Genomic DNA, 15,839 nt, shown 5'->3' with positions numbered 1-15,839 from the left:
GTACTTATCCCAAACCATCATCTTTGAATGTTGCAAGACTTTCGCCTTGTATGTAGATCGGGGTAATTACATTCATTGCATTCCTAGTCTGAATCACAATGTGATTGTATGGGTGGTTACCTGGCACTGTAGGGTTGCCACCCGTCCTTTAAAATACGGAATCGTGCCGCGTTTGAGAATGAAATTGCGCGTCCCGTTTTGAATCAATACTGGACGGGATTTATCCCGTATTTTTTTTATTATTTTTTTTTTAAAGCAGCGTCTCATGCAAATCATCCCACACGCATTTTATGAAGATGCCTCCTTTCCTACTTTTGATTGGGTAATACTTGATGTCATCGTTAGTTTGATTGGTCTTTTTAACTGTCCAGTGAGGAGGGCGTGTCTTTTAAGTAGAGTCTGCAAAGTGTTGGCACTGAGATGTGGCGTCAGCGCCATAGTTGAAGCCCCTAACGTTAAGGTCAGCAAGTCGGCTAACATCCGCCATGTGCCGTCTTTCAGTTGCGAGAAGCAGATCATAGAATGGTTGAAACTGTTGCCCCTAACGTTGCGCCACGGCGTGTGGTTCGTTTATACCTCGTGTCTTCTCATTAAAGTTTTATCTCGCGAATATGTTATTGCAATCCGCAGCGGGAGCGTTTCTATAAACTTAATTTAAACTTACGTTTTACACCGTGCTTTGTTTCCCTTATGAACATGCTTGTATGCTTAACTCGCTCCGTTCTCAATTGTTTAATTAATTTTTTGCTGTTCGCTGTTTGCGGCTCTTCCTCCATTTCCCCCTACTTCGTTCTTTTATCTCGCGAATATGTTATTGCAATCCTTAACGGGAGCGTTTCAATAAACTGATTGAAAATAGTTTTGCATTTACCTTTTTAGTAAAAGGCGAGCTTTTAAGCCTGATAAATCACCCCGTAAATGCACACGTTTAATTGCACATGTGTTAATATGTATGGTTACACAGTATTAAAAGACAGTGAACAACGTCAGTTACCTTTGTTCCCGCGTTTGATAAAAGGTGAGCTTTTAAGCCTGAGAAATCACCCCGTAAATGCACACGTTTAATTGCACATGTGTTAATATGTATGCTTACACAGTATTAAAAGACAGTCAAAAATTAACGTCATTTACCTTCGTTCCCGCGTGTGACTCGTGCTGTAAATCTCTTCCTTGTTTTTAGTTCACGTGATTACGTAGGAGGCGTGATGACGCGATACGTGACTCCGCCTCCTCCATTACAGTGTATGGACAAAAAATATGTTCCAGTTATGACCATTACGCTTTGAATTTCGAAATGAAACCTGCCTAACTTTTGTAAGTAAGCTGTAAGGAATGAGCCTGCCAAATTTCAGCCTTCCACCTACACGGGAAGTTGGAGAATTAGTGATGAGTCAGTCAGTCAGTCAGTGAGTGAGTCAGTCAGTCAGTCAGTGAGGGCTTTGCCTTTTATTATTATAGATTATATTGGAAAAGGGACACTCAATCTTACATCTCTAATGGACTAAATTACAGCAAGGTATTTTTATACATCAAGCAACACAACTGTAATTTGTTCCTTTAACTCACCCACTGAATTTTATTACGCAGATGTTAATGGAGCAGGAGCGAAGTCTTTAACTTAACCAGTCAATCTACATCTACGGTCAATGCAAACTCTTGGTCTTGACCAAAAAGAGATTGCTAATATAAGCAACTGAAGTAAGGTTACTCAGCAAGGTTTCTGCAGTTGATGTTTTAAGATACTTCAAGGAATTTAACAAATGTAGAAGGACTTCAGGGTTACTTCTTAAGATTAAGAAAAGCCAGGAGACAGGGTTTGGGTATGTAGTAAGGAACTTCCAAACATGGTCCCCTGGCAGAAGACCTAGAACACATTTATGGTGTTCTATCACTCTGTTAGCCTGAGAATCCAACAGCAGTACGTAGAATCTACTGGTAGGGAACCAAGTAATGTGGTCTGTTTAAGCTGTGCTGCCACTGTGGCCCTTACCAGGAGACTCGAATCAAGACAGAAATGACCAACAATCAATGACAAACTTGCAATTCTTATTTAACAATGTATAAAGGCATGAGGGGACTTGAGTTGGGGTCACATCCTAGTTAAAAAATATATTGTCTGTGTCTCTATATAACAATTTAAAGCCACAAACTCTTAAAAGTGTAATACTACTAGATAAATCAAATTTATTTGATGCATATTATTATAAAAGGCACTCAAAATAATGAAACAAAACTAAATGCATCCATCCACCCACACTTAATTCAGTCCAGGGTCATCATGGCTAAAGCCTAGCGTTACAGAATCAGGAGCATAGTAAAAAAATCAACCTTGGCTGGTGTGGCGATTAAAATCCATCAATCAATTTTACACCTGCAGATCCATCACTCTTAAATATTTAAGGAGCACTAGTGGCATTTCATGATGAAAATAGGATCACGGTACCCACAAAACCTCATTTTTTCATACTTCAAATGTGAAGTATGGCTTTATGACCCAGTTCCACAATAAAATAAGCCCAAAGCCTTAAGGCTTTTTACAGACTGGGACACAGTAAATGGCTCCTGACAGCACTGCTAAGCAGTTATTTCTCCGATTACTTTTTGCTATTGCTCTTTCAGAATGCTCCAACTAAACCTTTCCATGAGTGTTTTAATATTTGTTTGTTCACTGTACTTCTCTCATTGCCTTTTCTCTATTGCTGTCACTGTTTCCACTTTACTAAGCGTCTGTCAAATTCCATTACACATTACACGGTTAAACCCCTCGCAGGCCTTCATTAACATATTCTGCACGATGTAAAGCTCAGGGAAGCTTTTGCCCGAGAAAGTACAGAAATCTCCCACTGGGCGACTGACATCAACTACTGTAGCAGTGCAAACTTTTTGACACTGTGTCTGAAAATGGTAGAAATATGCTGTAATTCTAGTTAAACAAGTCAGATCTCTTTGGAATTTTAGGATTATATACAGAACATAAAGTTAGCAGGATATTTACTTAGGATATTAATTTTGGAATAAAACAAAATGACTTTGACAGTGTATACCAGTCAATTTAATATGTTGAATTCAATTAATAATTTATAAGCACTTTGAGCATGGAAAATAAACTTTTATTATTATTATTATTATTATAAATTCTGTTAATCTTGTGGTTTCAGAATGCATACACATTTCTCAATATCGCAACATTACATTGTTACTTTGAACTGTATACAAAAGTATATTGCAGACCAGTATAATGTGTGAAAGGCACTGTATATAATAAAGACATATTGATCCTTACTGCTGTGAATCACAATTTGATTAAACCAGACAAACTGACACTATTAATGTAAATGTAAAAGTGTAAAGGTGCAACAACACATGTCTCTTGTATTTAAGAAAGCCCCGCTTATTCCATGCACCTTACAACGTCTATTACAGAAGTGCTTCTGACCTTCGTGTTTGCGGAAAAAAAAAAGGACTGCAACCTAAGCGGTATTAATTGACTGGCTTCCCCATAGACCCTTTGATTTATTGCTTGGCTACAACAGCAATCAACACTAATGTGTTATTCATCTGACCCCATCATTTGGCAATAGACGACATGGGAATCTACAGCAAGAAAAGATCTAAGGATTTAAAGAGATGCCGGCTGAAAAGAAAAATGGATTTTTCTTGCATCAAAATAGATAGTGGTTTAAAAAAATACAAAATTACGGTGGCAATCTCCATTTGAATATTGAATAATGCATTTTACGTATGAAAACACCTATCCACTTAACCATGCACTGATTTTATGATCCTTCAATATTAGAATTACAGAGTGGTAGAGACAACCTCAGCTGTAGGGAGCACATGGTAGGAATGAATCCTAGATAAGACACAAAGGCGCACGTAGAGCAACCTTAGAGCAGCACAGACACAATGCGAATCCCCGAAATAAGACAGTGTGAACAAATGCAAAACTTTAAAGATACTCCACTGTTAAACAAACAAGGGGGTAAGCACTGTGACCCATTCTGTCTTCAGCAAAATATATACCACACAAAAAAACAATGAACCTAATTAGGGTTCTTTTCAGTACCATTCTCACTTTTACTGAAACGTTTAATTTCTTTTTAAAGTACTTCTAAATGATTTTCTTCTTGCTGAAATTAATTTATATATATAGTATGTCTTGGGCACTTCAGATAGTTCACAAAAATACTGTATTTGCCTGACATGGTTATTTTACATAATGGAAAATGGGATACTTTAGAGCTCCAAACACTCCTTCTGCAATAATTGAGGCAATACAATAAGACAGAAGCTAACACAATAATTGACCATTTTCCAATTAACAAAAAAATGTCGCAAATGTGGCCCTTTAACGTGCAAAGCTTACACAATGGCAAAAGTGAGCATAGTGACAAGACACAAGGTGGCCATCCTGTATTAACTATGTCTATCCCAAGCACCAGTTTCACAGCAGACAAATGTTTGCAGATGTGCTGTCCAAGCTTTTCTTCAGAAGCACAAACAAATGGGAAAGGCTGAGGATTCAGTAACACAGCGGATGATAAATAAATTAAGATTACTTCCCCTCAAAATCGGAAGATATCCACGAACACTATCAGCTCAGAACTGGCAAATCCTACTGGGATCCTGGTACATCGGTCTACAGTGTTCTCAGAAGTAGTCTTCAGGATAAAAATTAAAGCCAAGAGACCCATTTACGCATAAAAGCACAAGGACTGGGGTGCAGAAGATTTGCAACAGGTGCCCTGGACTGATGAGTCAAAAATGGAAACTTTTGGCTTTAACGGTTGGCAGTTTCTCGGCCGAAGGGCTGGAGAACAGTACTTGGATGAATGCCTGTAGGCAACTGTTAACAAAAGTGAGGGAAGTACTGGAGGATACTTATCACGAAATACCATCAGGAAAGTATCTGATTGGTCCTAATTTCATTCTGCAGCATGAAAATGGCCCCAAACAAATGGCCAAAATCGTAAAAAAAAAATCTGCAGCAAAAGAAAATCCTGCATTAACTGGTATGGCTCTCAGAGCCCTGATCTCAACATCATTGAGCCAGTCTGGAATTAGAGGTAGGACCACCAAAGTCTGCAGTGGAACTGTGGCAAGTTCTCAGAGAAGACTGGAAGGCAACCAACCAAGTGAAGGCCTTCAGAAACTGCATGAAAGTGGACCAAAGAGAACTGCAGCGATGTTTCAGGCAAAGGATGTCCAAAGGATGAAATATTGCTTTCAATTATGTTTTTTCTGTTTGATGCACATTATAGGAAGTTTATTGAGTAATAAAAACTATTCATAATATTATTTTTTTAAAAGCATTCTTGCATTTCAGCATTTATTCATTAGTGCCTGAGACTTTTTTGCATATTGCTGTGTATTTACCATATACAGTATACAATGTATATATATTGTGGAGACTGGCTCGGACACAGACAGGCAGACACGCTCATGTCACCCAACACGCGTTTATTTACAGTATTATATACAATCTTATCGTGCTCACAGACCCCAAAGACCCCAAAGTCCTGGCCTCTCAACAATGCCTTTTCTCTCTTCAGGCCGCCTCCTTGCCGTTCTCCCGACATCATCTTTCTTCCTCCCGACTCTTGTCAATGACTGGAGGGAGGCGGCCCCTTTTATACACACCCGGATGTGCTCCAGGTGCTCCCCGGCAATCTTCCACCAGCACTCCCCAGTGTCCACGGGCCCCTACAGGGTACAGCTTCCAAGCTCTGTACCCGTGGCCCCCAATTCAACCAGGGCGGACGCCCCCTCACGTTCTGGAGGAGGAATGAGCCCTCCTCCTGTCCTCCTGGGCGTCCCGGCCGGGCATGAGCCCCGTCCGGGTGCCACAATATATAAATATATAAATATATATATATATATACACACACTAGGGGCCTTGCCCCCTGCTCACTTTGCTCGCCAACCCCCGTGTTTGGTTTTCCAGATACACACTTAAGATTCTTTTTTTCTTTGAATTGTTGCTATTTCATTAGCTTCACTTTTATTTCAGAACTTCTGTAAAAACAATATTTGGAATCTTTCAAGTCCCAATATGTTGAATCTTTTAAATGAGGTCAGTGAGACGTGTGTTTAATGACTTTGTACCATTTTTCAGGATAGGTTCCTCTGTTTGGAATTTCAGCACAGACAAAGTGATCTACATCAGCAGCAGTTGTTAATTTTTTTTGCAAAGTAACCAATAAATAGATATGAGGTAAACCCACGTTTCTGAAATTCTCTGACTTAAACTTCAAAGCCTTACAATATTTACATACTTCTAACACATCACCTGTGTCCATATATTCGATCTCTATTCGCCTTTTAGTTATTTCTCCGAGTAATAATTTATCTTTTTTTGCGTTAATGCGATGTTTACTGTCTTTGTTTTGACACTTTCATTTTTTTCTGCTTTCATATTCTGTATCTTGCTCTGCATGTGTTTTGCACCTACGTGTTTTTTGAGTCTTTTGAATTCCAGTTTTCATTATCTCTAACCTGCTCTGCATGTGTTTGGCCCCCTTTGTTTTGTAACCTCTTTATGACGTTTTACCTTGTTTTCTACTGTCTTTTATTTATGACCTCGCTTTGTCCTGCTTTTTTTTCAATGACACCTGGTCCGTGGTGATTATTTTCCCTTTTTCGAGTAATAATTTCCATTTGTTTGCGCTACTGCGATCTTTACTTTCTTTTTTTTATACTTCTGATTTTCCTACTTTCATGTTCTTTAACTTTCTCCATATTTGTATCGCGCATACTTTTTTTTTTGAGCCTTTCGAATTTCACTGCGTTCATAATCTGCTCTGCGTGTGTATAGCGCCAACGTTTATGAATGTCTTTATGAAGTTCTACTTTGTCTTTTACTCTGTCTTTTAATTCCGAGCCCAATCGGACGTGCTTTGTTTCAATTCCACTTGTTACGGGCTGATAATTACTTTCCTTATTTTCTGAATTTGCACCTAGATTATTCTCTTTCTTTTTTGTTCTTTTTTCTCTCCAATGCTTTTGAGTCTCTTTTCTCCGCACTGCTTTCTTCTTCGCTTAGTCGTCGACATTTCATTTACAACGTATTGTCTTTATACGCTTTATATGCGCTGAGACCCTGGATCTGTGTGTGCTCAAATCCTTCACATGACTGAATGTTTTGCTGCCCCATTGTCTTATTTGATATTGATTGTAAGTAGGGCGTGTCTTGCAAGAATCTCATGTTCTACGTCATCAAGAGACGGTCCTGGGTCAATCTCTTCACACAATGTCTCATGTTTAAGGTCCTTGCGGGTCTTTTAAGTGTCTTCTGCGATCTTAACGTAAAGATCACGTCTCAACGCCCTAATGTTTCTCTCCAGGATTTTTTTTATAACCGTCACCTTATCGTGGTGGAGGGGTTTGCGTGTCCCAATGATCCTAGGAGCTCTGTTGTCTGGGGCTTTATGCCCCTGGTAGGGCCACCCAAGGCAAACTGGTCCTAGGTGAGGGATGAGACAAAGAGCGGTTAAACAAACCTCCTATGAAGAAAAACAATTTTGGACGGCGTTTTCCCTTGCCCGGACGCGGGTCACCGGGGCCCCACTCTGGAGCCAGGCCTGGAGGTGGGGCTCGATGGCGAGCGCCTGGTGGCCGGGCCTGCACCCATGGGGCTCGGCCGGGCACAGCCCGAAGAGGCAACGTGGGTCCCCCCTTCCCATGGGCTCACCACCTATGGGAGGGGCCAAGGAGGTCGGGTGCAGTGTGAGTTGGGTGGTGGCCGAAGGCGGGGACCTTGGCGGTCCGATCCTCGGCTACAGAAACTGGCTCTTGGGACGTGGAATGTCACCTCTCTGAAGGGGAAGGAGCCTGAGCTAGTGCGCGAAGTTGAGAGGTTCCGGCTAGATATAGTTGGACTCACCTCGACGCACAGCTTGGACTCTGGAACCAATCTCCTTGAGAGGGGCTGGACTCTCTACCACTCTGGAGTTGCCCCCGGTGAGAGGCGCCGAGCAGGTGTGGGTATACTTATTGCCCCCCAACTTGGAGCCTGTACATTGGGGTTTACCCCGGTGGACGAGAGGGTAGCCTCCCTTCGCCTTCGGGTGGGGGGACGGGTCCTAACTGTTGTTTGTGCGTATGCACCGAACAGCAGTTCGGAGTACCCACCCTTTTTGGAGTCCCTGGAGGGGGTGCTAGAGGGCATACCTTCTGGGGACTCCCTCGTTCTGCTGGGAGACTTCAATGCTCACGTGGGCAATGACAGTGAGACCTGGAAGGGCGTGATTGGGAGGAATGGCCCCCCTGATCTGAACCCGGGCGGTGTTTTGTTATTGGACTTCTGTGCTCGTCACGGATTGTCCATAACGAACACCATGTTCAAGCATAGGGGTGTTCATATGTGCACTTGGCACCAGGACACCCTAGGCCTCAGTTCGATGATCGACTTTGTGGTCGTGTCGTCGGACTTGCGGCCACATGTCTTGGACACTCGGGTGAAGAGAGGGGCGAAGCTGTCAACTGATCACCACCTGGTGGTGAGTTGGCTTCGATGGTGGGGGAGGATGCCGGTTAGGCGTGGTAGGCCCAAACGTGTTGTGAGGGTCTGCTGGGAACGTCTGGCAGAGCCCCCTGTCAGAAGTAGCTTCAACTCCCACCTCCGGCAGAACTTCGACCACATCCCGAGGGAGGTGGGGGACATTGAGTCCGAATGGGCCATGTTCCGTGCCTCTATTGTTGAGGCAGCTGACCGGAGCTGTGGCCGTAAGGTGGTCGGTGCCTGTCGTGGCGGCAATCCCCGAACCCGCTGGTGGACACCGGCGGTGAAGGATGCCGTCAAGCTGAAGAAGGAGTCCTACAGGACCCTTTTGTCCTGTGGGACCCCGGAGGCAGCTGATAGGTACCGGCAGGCCAAGCGGAATGCGGCTTTGGTGGTTGCTGAGGCAAAAACTCGGGCGTGGGAGGAGTTTGGGGAGGCCATGGAGAATGACTTTCGGACGGCTTCGAGGAGATTCTGGTCCACCATCCGGCGTCTCAGGAAGGGGAAGCAGTGCAGTGTCAACACTGTATATGGTGGGGATGGTGCGCTGCTGACCTCGACTCGGGATGTTGTGGGTCGGTGGGGGGAATACTTCGAAGACCTCCTCAATCCCTTTAACATGCCTTCCAATGAGGAAGCAGAGCCTGGGGACTCAGAGGTGGGCTCCCCCATCTCTGGTACTGAGGTCACCGAGGTGGTCAAAAAACTCCTTGGTGGTAGGGCCCCGGGGGTGGATGAGATACGCCCGGAGTTCCTCAAGGCTCTGGATGTTGTAGGACTGTCTTGGCTGACACGCCTCTGCAACATCGCATGGACATCAGGGACAGTGCCTCTGGATTGGCAGACCGGGGTGGTGGTCCCCTTCTTTAAGAAGGGGGATCGGAGGGTGTGTTCCAACTACAGAGGGATCACACTCCTCAGCCTCCCTGGAAAAGTCTATTCAGGGGTCCTGGAGAGGAGGGTCCGTCGGATAGTCGAGCCTCGGATTCAGGAGGAACAGTGTGGTTTTCGTCCTGGTCGCGGAACAGTGGACCAGCTCTATACCCTTAGCAGGGTCCTGGAGGGTGCATGGGAGTTTGCCCAACCAGTCTACATGTGTTTTGTGGACTTAGAAAAGGCATTCGACCGTGTCCCTCGGGGAATCCTGTGGGGGGTACTCCGAGAGTATGGGGTACCGGCCCCCCTGATAAGGGCTGTTCAGTCCCTGTACGATCGGTGCCAGAGCTTGGTCCGCATTGCCGGCAGTAAGTCGAACCCGTTTCCAGTGAGAGTTGGACTCCGCCAGGGCTGCCCTTTGTCACCGATTCTGTTCATATCTTTTATGGACAGAATTTCTAGGCGCAGCCAGGGTGTTCAGAGGGTCCAGTTTGGTGGGCTCAGGATTGGGTCACTGCTTTTTGCAGATGATGTTGTCCTGTTTGCTTCATCAGGCCGTGATCTTCAGCTCTCTCTGGATCGGTTCGCAGCCGAGTGTGAAGCGGCTGGGATGAGAATCAGCACCTCCAAATCCGAGACCATGGTCCTCAGCCGGAAAAGGGTGGAGTGCCCTCTCAGGGTTGGTAGCGAGATCCTGCCCCAAGTGGAGGAGTTCAAGTATCTTGGGGTCTTGTTCACGAGTGAGGGAAGAATGGAGCGTGAGATCGACAGGCGGATCGGTGCGGCATCCGCAGTAATGCGGGCATTGCATCGGTCTGTCGTGGTGAAAAAGGAGCTGAGCCGCAAGGCGAAGCTCTCAATTTACCAGTCGATCTATGTTCCTACCCTCACCTATGGTCATGAGCTATGGGTAGTGACCGAAAGAACGAGATCGCGAATACAAGCGGCTGAAATGAGTTTCCTCCGCAGGGTGTCTGGGCTTTCCCTTAAAGATAGGGTGAGAAGCTCAGTCATCCGGGAGGGGCTCAGAGTAGAGCCGCTGCTCCTCCGCATCGAGAGGAGTCAGATGAGGTGGCTCGGGCATCTGATCAGGATGCCTCCTGGACGCCTCCCTGGTGAGGTGTTCCGGGCACGTCCAACCGGGAGGAGGCCCCGGGGAAGACCCAGGACACGCTGGAGGGACTATGTCTCTCGACTGGCCTGGGAACGCCTTGGGATTCTCCCGGAAGAGCTAGAAGAAGTGGCCGGGGAGAGGGAAGTCTGGGCATCTCTGCTCAAGCTGCTGCCCCCGCGACCCGACCTCGGATAAGCGGGAGACAATGGATGGATGGATGGATAGAGTGATTATATATCCTGAGCCAAAGCATGTCATTCTGTCTCCCCATTCATTCAGCATGACTACCTTTTAATAACAAACGGTTTTTGGCCTACCTTGGAGTCCCTGCAAGAACAACTACATGTAAAATGGATTGCTTTAATTTCTTCTGCTCAAGTAAGTATACTTTATTTCTTGCAGTTATCATAAAGCCAAATTCTCTTCCAACAAACTATAGTGCTAATTGTTTTTTTATAAATTTTCCTGGTGCTGCAGCAGCCTTTACAAAAGTGCTCTCTCTCTCTCTCTCTCTCTCTCTCTCTCTCTTTTTTCTTTTACAAAAAGAAATCAAAGTAATCTCACTATGACATGTTGTTTCATCAATAGGCAATCCCACAGCACAGTGTCCATAATCCTTTGACATTGGCTTCAATTAGATTAACAGCTGAGTGTTGCGCTGTGCGTGTTTGAGCTGCTCATAAGCCATCACAAATGTGTTGTATTGTATCAGATTCCATCTGTTGTGCTTACCCTGTAATTTTCATATTGCCTTTATGTTTTTTGTATGGGACAAATACAGTCTAATCCAATTTAAAAAAAAACTACCTGATCACACTTCAACAATGTAGTAAGAATTAATGGAATATTAGTACATGTAACAGTAGAATATACATATAATAAATTTACAAGTAATATAACTGACAAAGTAGTATGATGGTACAATGGTTTGGCTTTAAAAGTATAACTAATCATACATTGAAAACCCACTTGAACACAGAAATAATACACCAATACTGTACCAAGATTGATCTATTAGAATTTGTACAAAGTCTCCTGAAAGTATGAGTTAGCAGCACTAACTGCAGCACCACCCCAGAACATACAGTAAGTAAAATAAAATATGCATACTGACTGGATTCTTCCATTGACCTTGATTATCTGTACAGAGAGCACAGTTTACAGTATATTATATGCTGTGTGAATAGCTAAGAATCTCTTAAGAAGTGACAATATGCCAAAATCACAAATTAGATAAATTATGATATGGAAGAGACAAAAAAAATGGACTGATCTATTTAGGGATGTGTATAAATGTATCAAAATCCAGTTGTAGTAGAAACTGCTATCTAAAAAATTGAGAACAGGGAAAAACTAGAAGTATACTTAACAGACTTATTCTTGGTGCATGTGCCATGGTCTGCAGGCTTATGGCACCGTGTTCCAACAAAAAGGGTCAGTTTGCGCTTTAATAATAATAATATTTACAAGGCTCCTTTCACATGACTGACAACATGTGCATTTTTTTAATCAAAAAATACAATTATTGTCTTCATTTGGAGTGCACCTTTATTTTTAGCTTAGTAATTCTTCAGACTTTAAACTTCTGGCAGAGGTGAACTATGGACAGGGTCTTGTTGCGCTGTGTGCTAGCTGTGGGCAGCATATTACATATACGTACACATGAGCCTGCTCTCAGTTTTATTTAGTGTAAGGTGAATCTGACTTGTCTGACGGGAAAAACGGGTGGACTTCAAAAACTGAAATTATTAAAAGAGAATTAGCATCACTGGTATGGCACGATACTGTAATGTATTTGCCACAACAATTTCGGCAGGGCAGGTTGGGAAATGGCAGCACAGTGACAACAGTGATTAAATATTTTCACCCAAATTGGAATTAAAGTATTTTAAGGTGTCTAGCAGTCAATCTAATGAACCCCTTGGTTCAGGTTTGGTATACTCATCACACAGTGACTGAGAGTGGGGACACTGAGGTAGGCACAGTACATAAGATGTGAAAGTGTGGACGGATTAAAACAGCACTGATGGTTGATTAATTGCAGCTTGTATTGAGTCACTTTAAGCTTTTGTTGAATTAATTTGAAAGATTTTCTTTTTTCCTTTGAATTGAAGACTTGCTGTTGAGTTTCCTTTTTTTTGTGATCATTTTATGTATCTTGATAGCTTAAAGGTATAGACCTCTGAAAAATGATTTAAACATCTATGGCAAAGTTTTCTTGATGAAAATTGAATACACAATGCATTATGAATTTTATTTTTTTAATTAATAATTGACTTTTTCCTGGTTGTTGAAAGTTTTTGCTGCATCCTTTTTTTTATTATTGTTGACTAGTGGTGAGCAGACCTTGCTGAGTTTGCTTCACCCGAAGTTTGGCAAAAATGCAGAAATGTATTTCAGCAAAGTCAGTGAAATGCATTAAAGCTAATCGGGAAGGAGAAGCTGAACTAGGTTTTAGTGAATTATAAGGCTGCAATGGTCTTTTAAGTGTCTCTGAGCGCTAGAGAAGTATCTGCCAACCAAGCTGGACCCATTACTGCATCCAAAAATGTGACCTGAGCTGTAAGGCAGCAATGCTAACCACTACACCACCATGCCTCCCTGAGAAAAAAATACGTCACATAACAGGCTGCATTGTCATTTTCTAAAGTGGGCTCAGTTACAGAGAAAACACACTTTTACAAAGACCAACGTCAGAGAAATGCTGCATCAATTGCGGTCACACACAAGTCTCATATCTCACGGTAATAAGAACCTACAGAAGTGACTGATTGCGTCATACAGTCTCCTTAACCAATCTGAGATGCTTGGCTCATATAGCCTTGCCGCTCTGCAGGTGGGACAGCTCTCTGCAGCAGCAGTTAATAAACTGTGCACCGCCTGTGAGCTTTTTGCAGGGGCACAACGAGAAGTAGGGAGATAAAATAATTCAACACTTTTTAAATCTTTAATTATTTCATCAGGGTGCCTGTCACACTCGTGTCCTTCATTGACTTTTCTTGAAGTGCTGCACTTGACTACATTTCCATATTCTTTTAACCTCGTCAGATTCTCTCCCGCTGCTGTTATCAGCATTACTGCACATAAGAGTGGATGTCTAATGGTGAGCAGTGCTGGTCAACAAGAAACACACAGTATGACTGGATGACTTAACACAAGATCTATGCGTCACGAGTAACATGAGATTTTTCCTCCAACGCCTTTTATTTTGTTTGCCGTGTTGTGCAGCATTGATCACCATAAACACCCATTCTATCAGAAAGTTTGCTTTCTTAGTACCCCATGAAAACATGATTAAAGATTTTTCTCAGGCATTACTACTAAGCACATGGGGTAAGTACCTTATAAGAAAAGACATTTTTGGGTATTCTTTTAAGCCAATAAATCAACATTAAGCTAAAGATTATGTAAGTTGAAAATAACAAAAGGCGAATGTCATGAACTTACCACAGTAGGTGTAGATGTGATTGGACTCTAAAAAGCGAACTTTTAAATTGTGAAGGACGGCAGGTTCATGGAGGTAGCTGAGGGCTGTCAAGTCATTCTCTCCCACCAGAATGTCAGGGTTTCGCAGAAAAGGCAGCTGGTTAGCCTTTGTGTTGACAGGGTACTCAATAATCTGTAATAGAAAAGTTGGAAATGTCTCAATTTAAGGGCAGCAATCTTGATCCTGAAATAGCCAATGCAGCTGCACTCTTTCATGTCAACCACAGTTTTAGTAAAATTTCCACTCTCTGCGTTTGGAAATACTTTAGTTTAGGCATCCATTATAAAGCAGCTATTCGCAATCTATCAGTGTCTTGTCTACTATGCTATTAATAATAATACATTTTCACTAAAATTATAAGACTCTTGCAATATATTACTGTCTTGCTTAAAATTATGTTAAAAGGTTTCTTAATGTTTTTTAAAATGCAATAGCCATTCAAAATAGACACATAAACTAAAGTGTTACTGAAATATTTAGTGCAATTATTTAATACCAGTAAAGGCGCACTGCACGATAACATGCAGTGAATACACCTGACTTGAGCATTCATAGTATTCATACTCTTTCTCTGTACGTTTAGCATTCATTTGCTCAGAGGTTGATGCGCTTGCTCCTTCTTGAGCAGCTCTTCTTTTCTCCACCCTAGCGGCCCGCTTCTTCTCTTCATTCGTAGGCATCTTTTTGCATTAAAACTGATTAAGTCAGTGTTTGTGTTACAAGTATTTAGTACGTTTTCTTTAATTTTTCACTTAAGCAGGCACTTAAATAATTTTTTAAAGCAGATTGAAGACTTAAGATATGAAGAGGTAGGGGAAGTGATGGCAAAGGTGGTAGGGATGAGAACGGTGCCCATACGCACGCGCGCACAGCTGCTGCCGAGAGTTCTACAATAAAATAAAATAAAATAAAAAATAAAAAGAGGAATAACCATGGAGGGCAATCATCCTCCCGAAAGCTGATAGTAGAGGTCACGTAGCATATGTGTACCAAATTTCAGGTCAATAGGTCAAACGGTTTGCGAGCTACAGGTGATTAAAATCCTGGACAGACAAACGGACAGCCACAATAGCGTATCTCTCTCTATTATAAAAAAAAATCTTGGGAGGGAGATTAGGGAGACGAGACGTGATCTTCTCAGAAGACAATTTGATATCCCGCGAGACAAGGTAGTGAGGCAACATTTAAAACAAGTTCACGGACATCTAACCTAGCAGTTTTTGGAATGCTTTTGGTAGACACACTTAATTTGCTCCCAGCTCTTAAAACAACAACAAGCAACAAGCAGAACACGCAGCTTGCCAGCAGCAGCAGCAGCAAGCCAGCAGATGATCCGATTGCTTCTCCTTAGTGTGCGTTCAGCCCCCCCCCCGCACTTCACAACGCGAGCAGCAGAGATGCGAAAGGGCAAAAGAACAGCTGCTGTACAGGCTTTTACATGATCTGACATGCAGCTCGCTAACAGATGATCCGTCCGTTTCTCCTTAGTGTGTGTTAAGCTTCCCCCCCTTTCATAATGCGGGCAGCAGAGACGCAAAGTGGCAAAAGGACAGCTGCTGTACAGGCTTTTAAATGATCAACGCACAGCTCGACAAGCACAGCACGCAGCTCGCCAGCAGAAGCAGCAGCAACAACAAGCCAGCAGCTGATCCAACGGCATCTCCTTAGCGTGCATTCGTGAGCAGCATTATACGTCCTGCGAGAAAGAGATTTAACCACGCCCGGGGCCGGAAATAAAGGACAAGTATTGTTTTTACAAAAGTTTTAAAGTAAAAGTGAAAATAATGCATATGTAACAATTCCCATGAAAATAACAATCTCTTAAAATTGTATATCCGGTAAACCAAACCCGGGGGTGGAGC

At 43.0% G+C, this 15,839-nt stretch overlaps 1 protein-coding gene across 2 annotated transcripts in view; it reads right to left on the bottom strand.

Annotated features, from left to right (window-relative positions):
- Positions 1–15,839, bottom strand: part of myo5b (myosin VB) — a 502,861-nt gene that overhangs the window by 234,616 nt on the left and 252,406 nt on the right. For both annotated transcript variants that reach the window (XM_051928010.1, XM_051928011.1), the window contains exon 3: positions 13,938–14,109. In XM_051928010.1, coding sequence (XP_051783970.1) covers positions 13,938–14,109 — 172 coding nt within the window. The remainder of the gene's footprint in view (positions 1–13,937; positions 14,110–15,839) is intronic.

Source organism: Erpetoichthys calabaricus, chromosome 5 (assembly GCF_900747795.2).
Source record: "Erpetoichthys calabaricus chromosome 5, fErpCal1.3, whole genome shotgun sequence".
NCBI lineage: Eukaryota > Metazoa > Chordata > Cladistia > Polypteriformes > Polypteridae > Erpetoichthys > Erpetoichthys calabaricus.
Note: the sequence above shows the minus strand (reverse complement) of the source record. Positions and strands in the feature narration are given on the sequence as shown.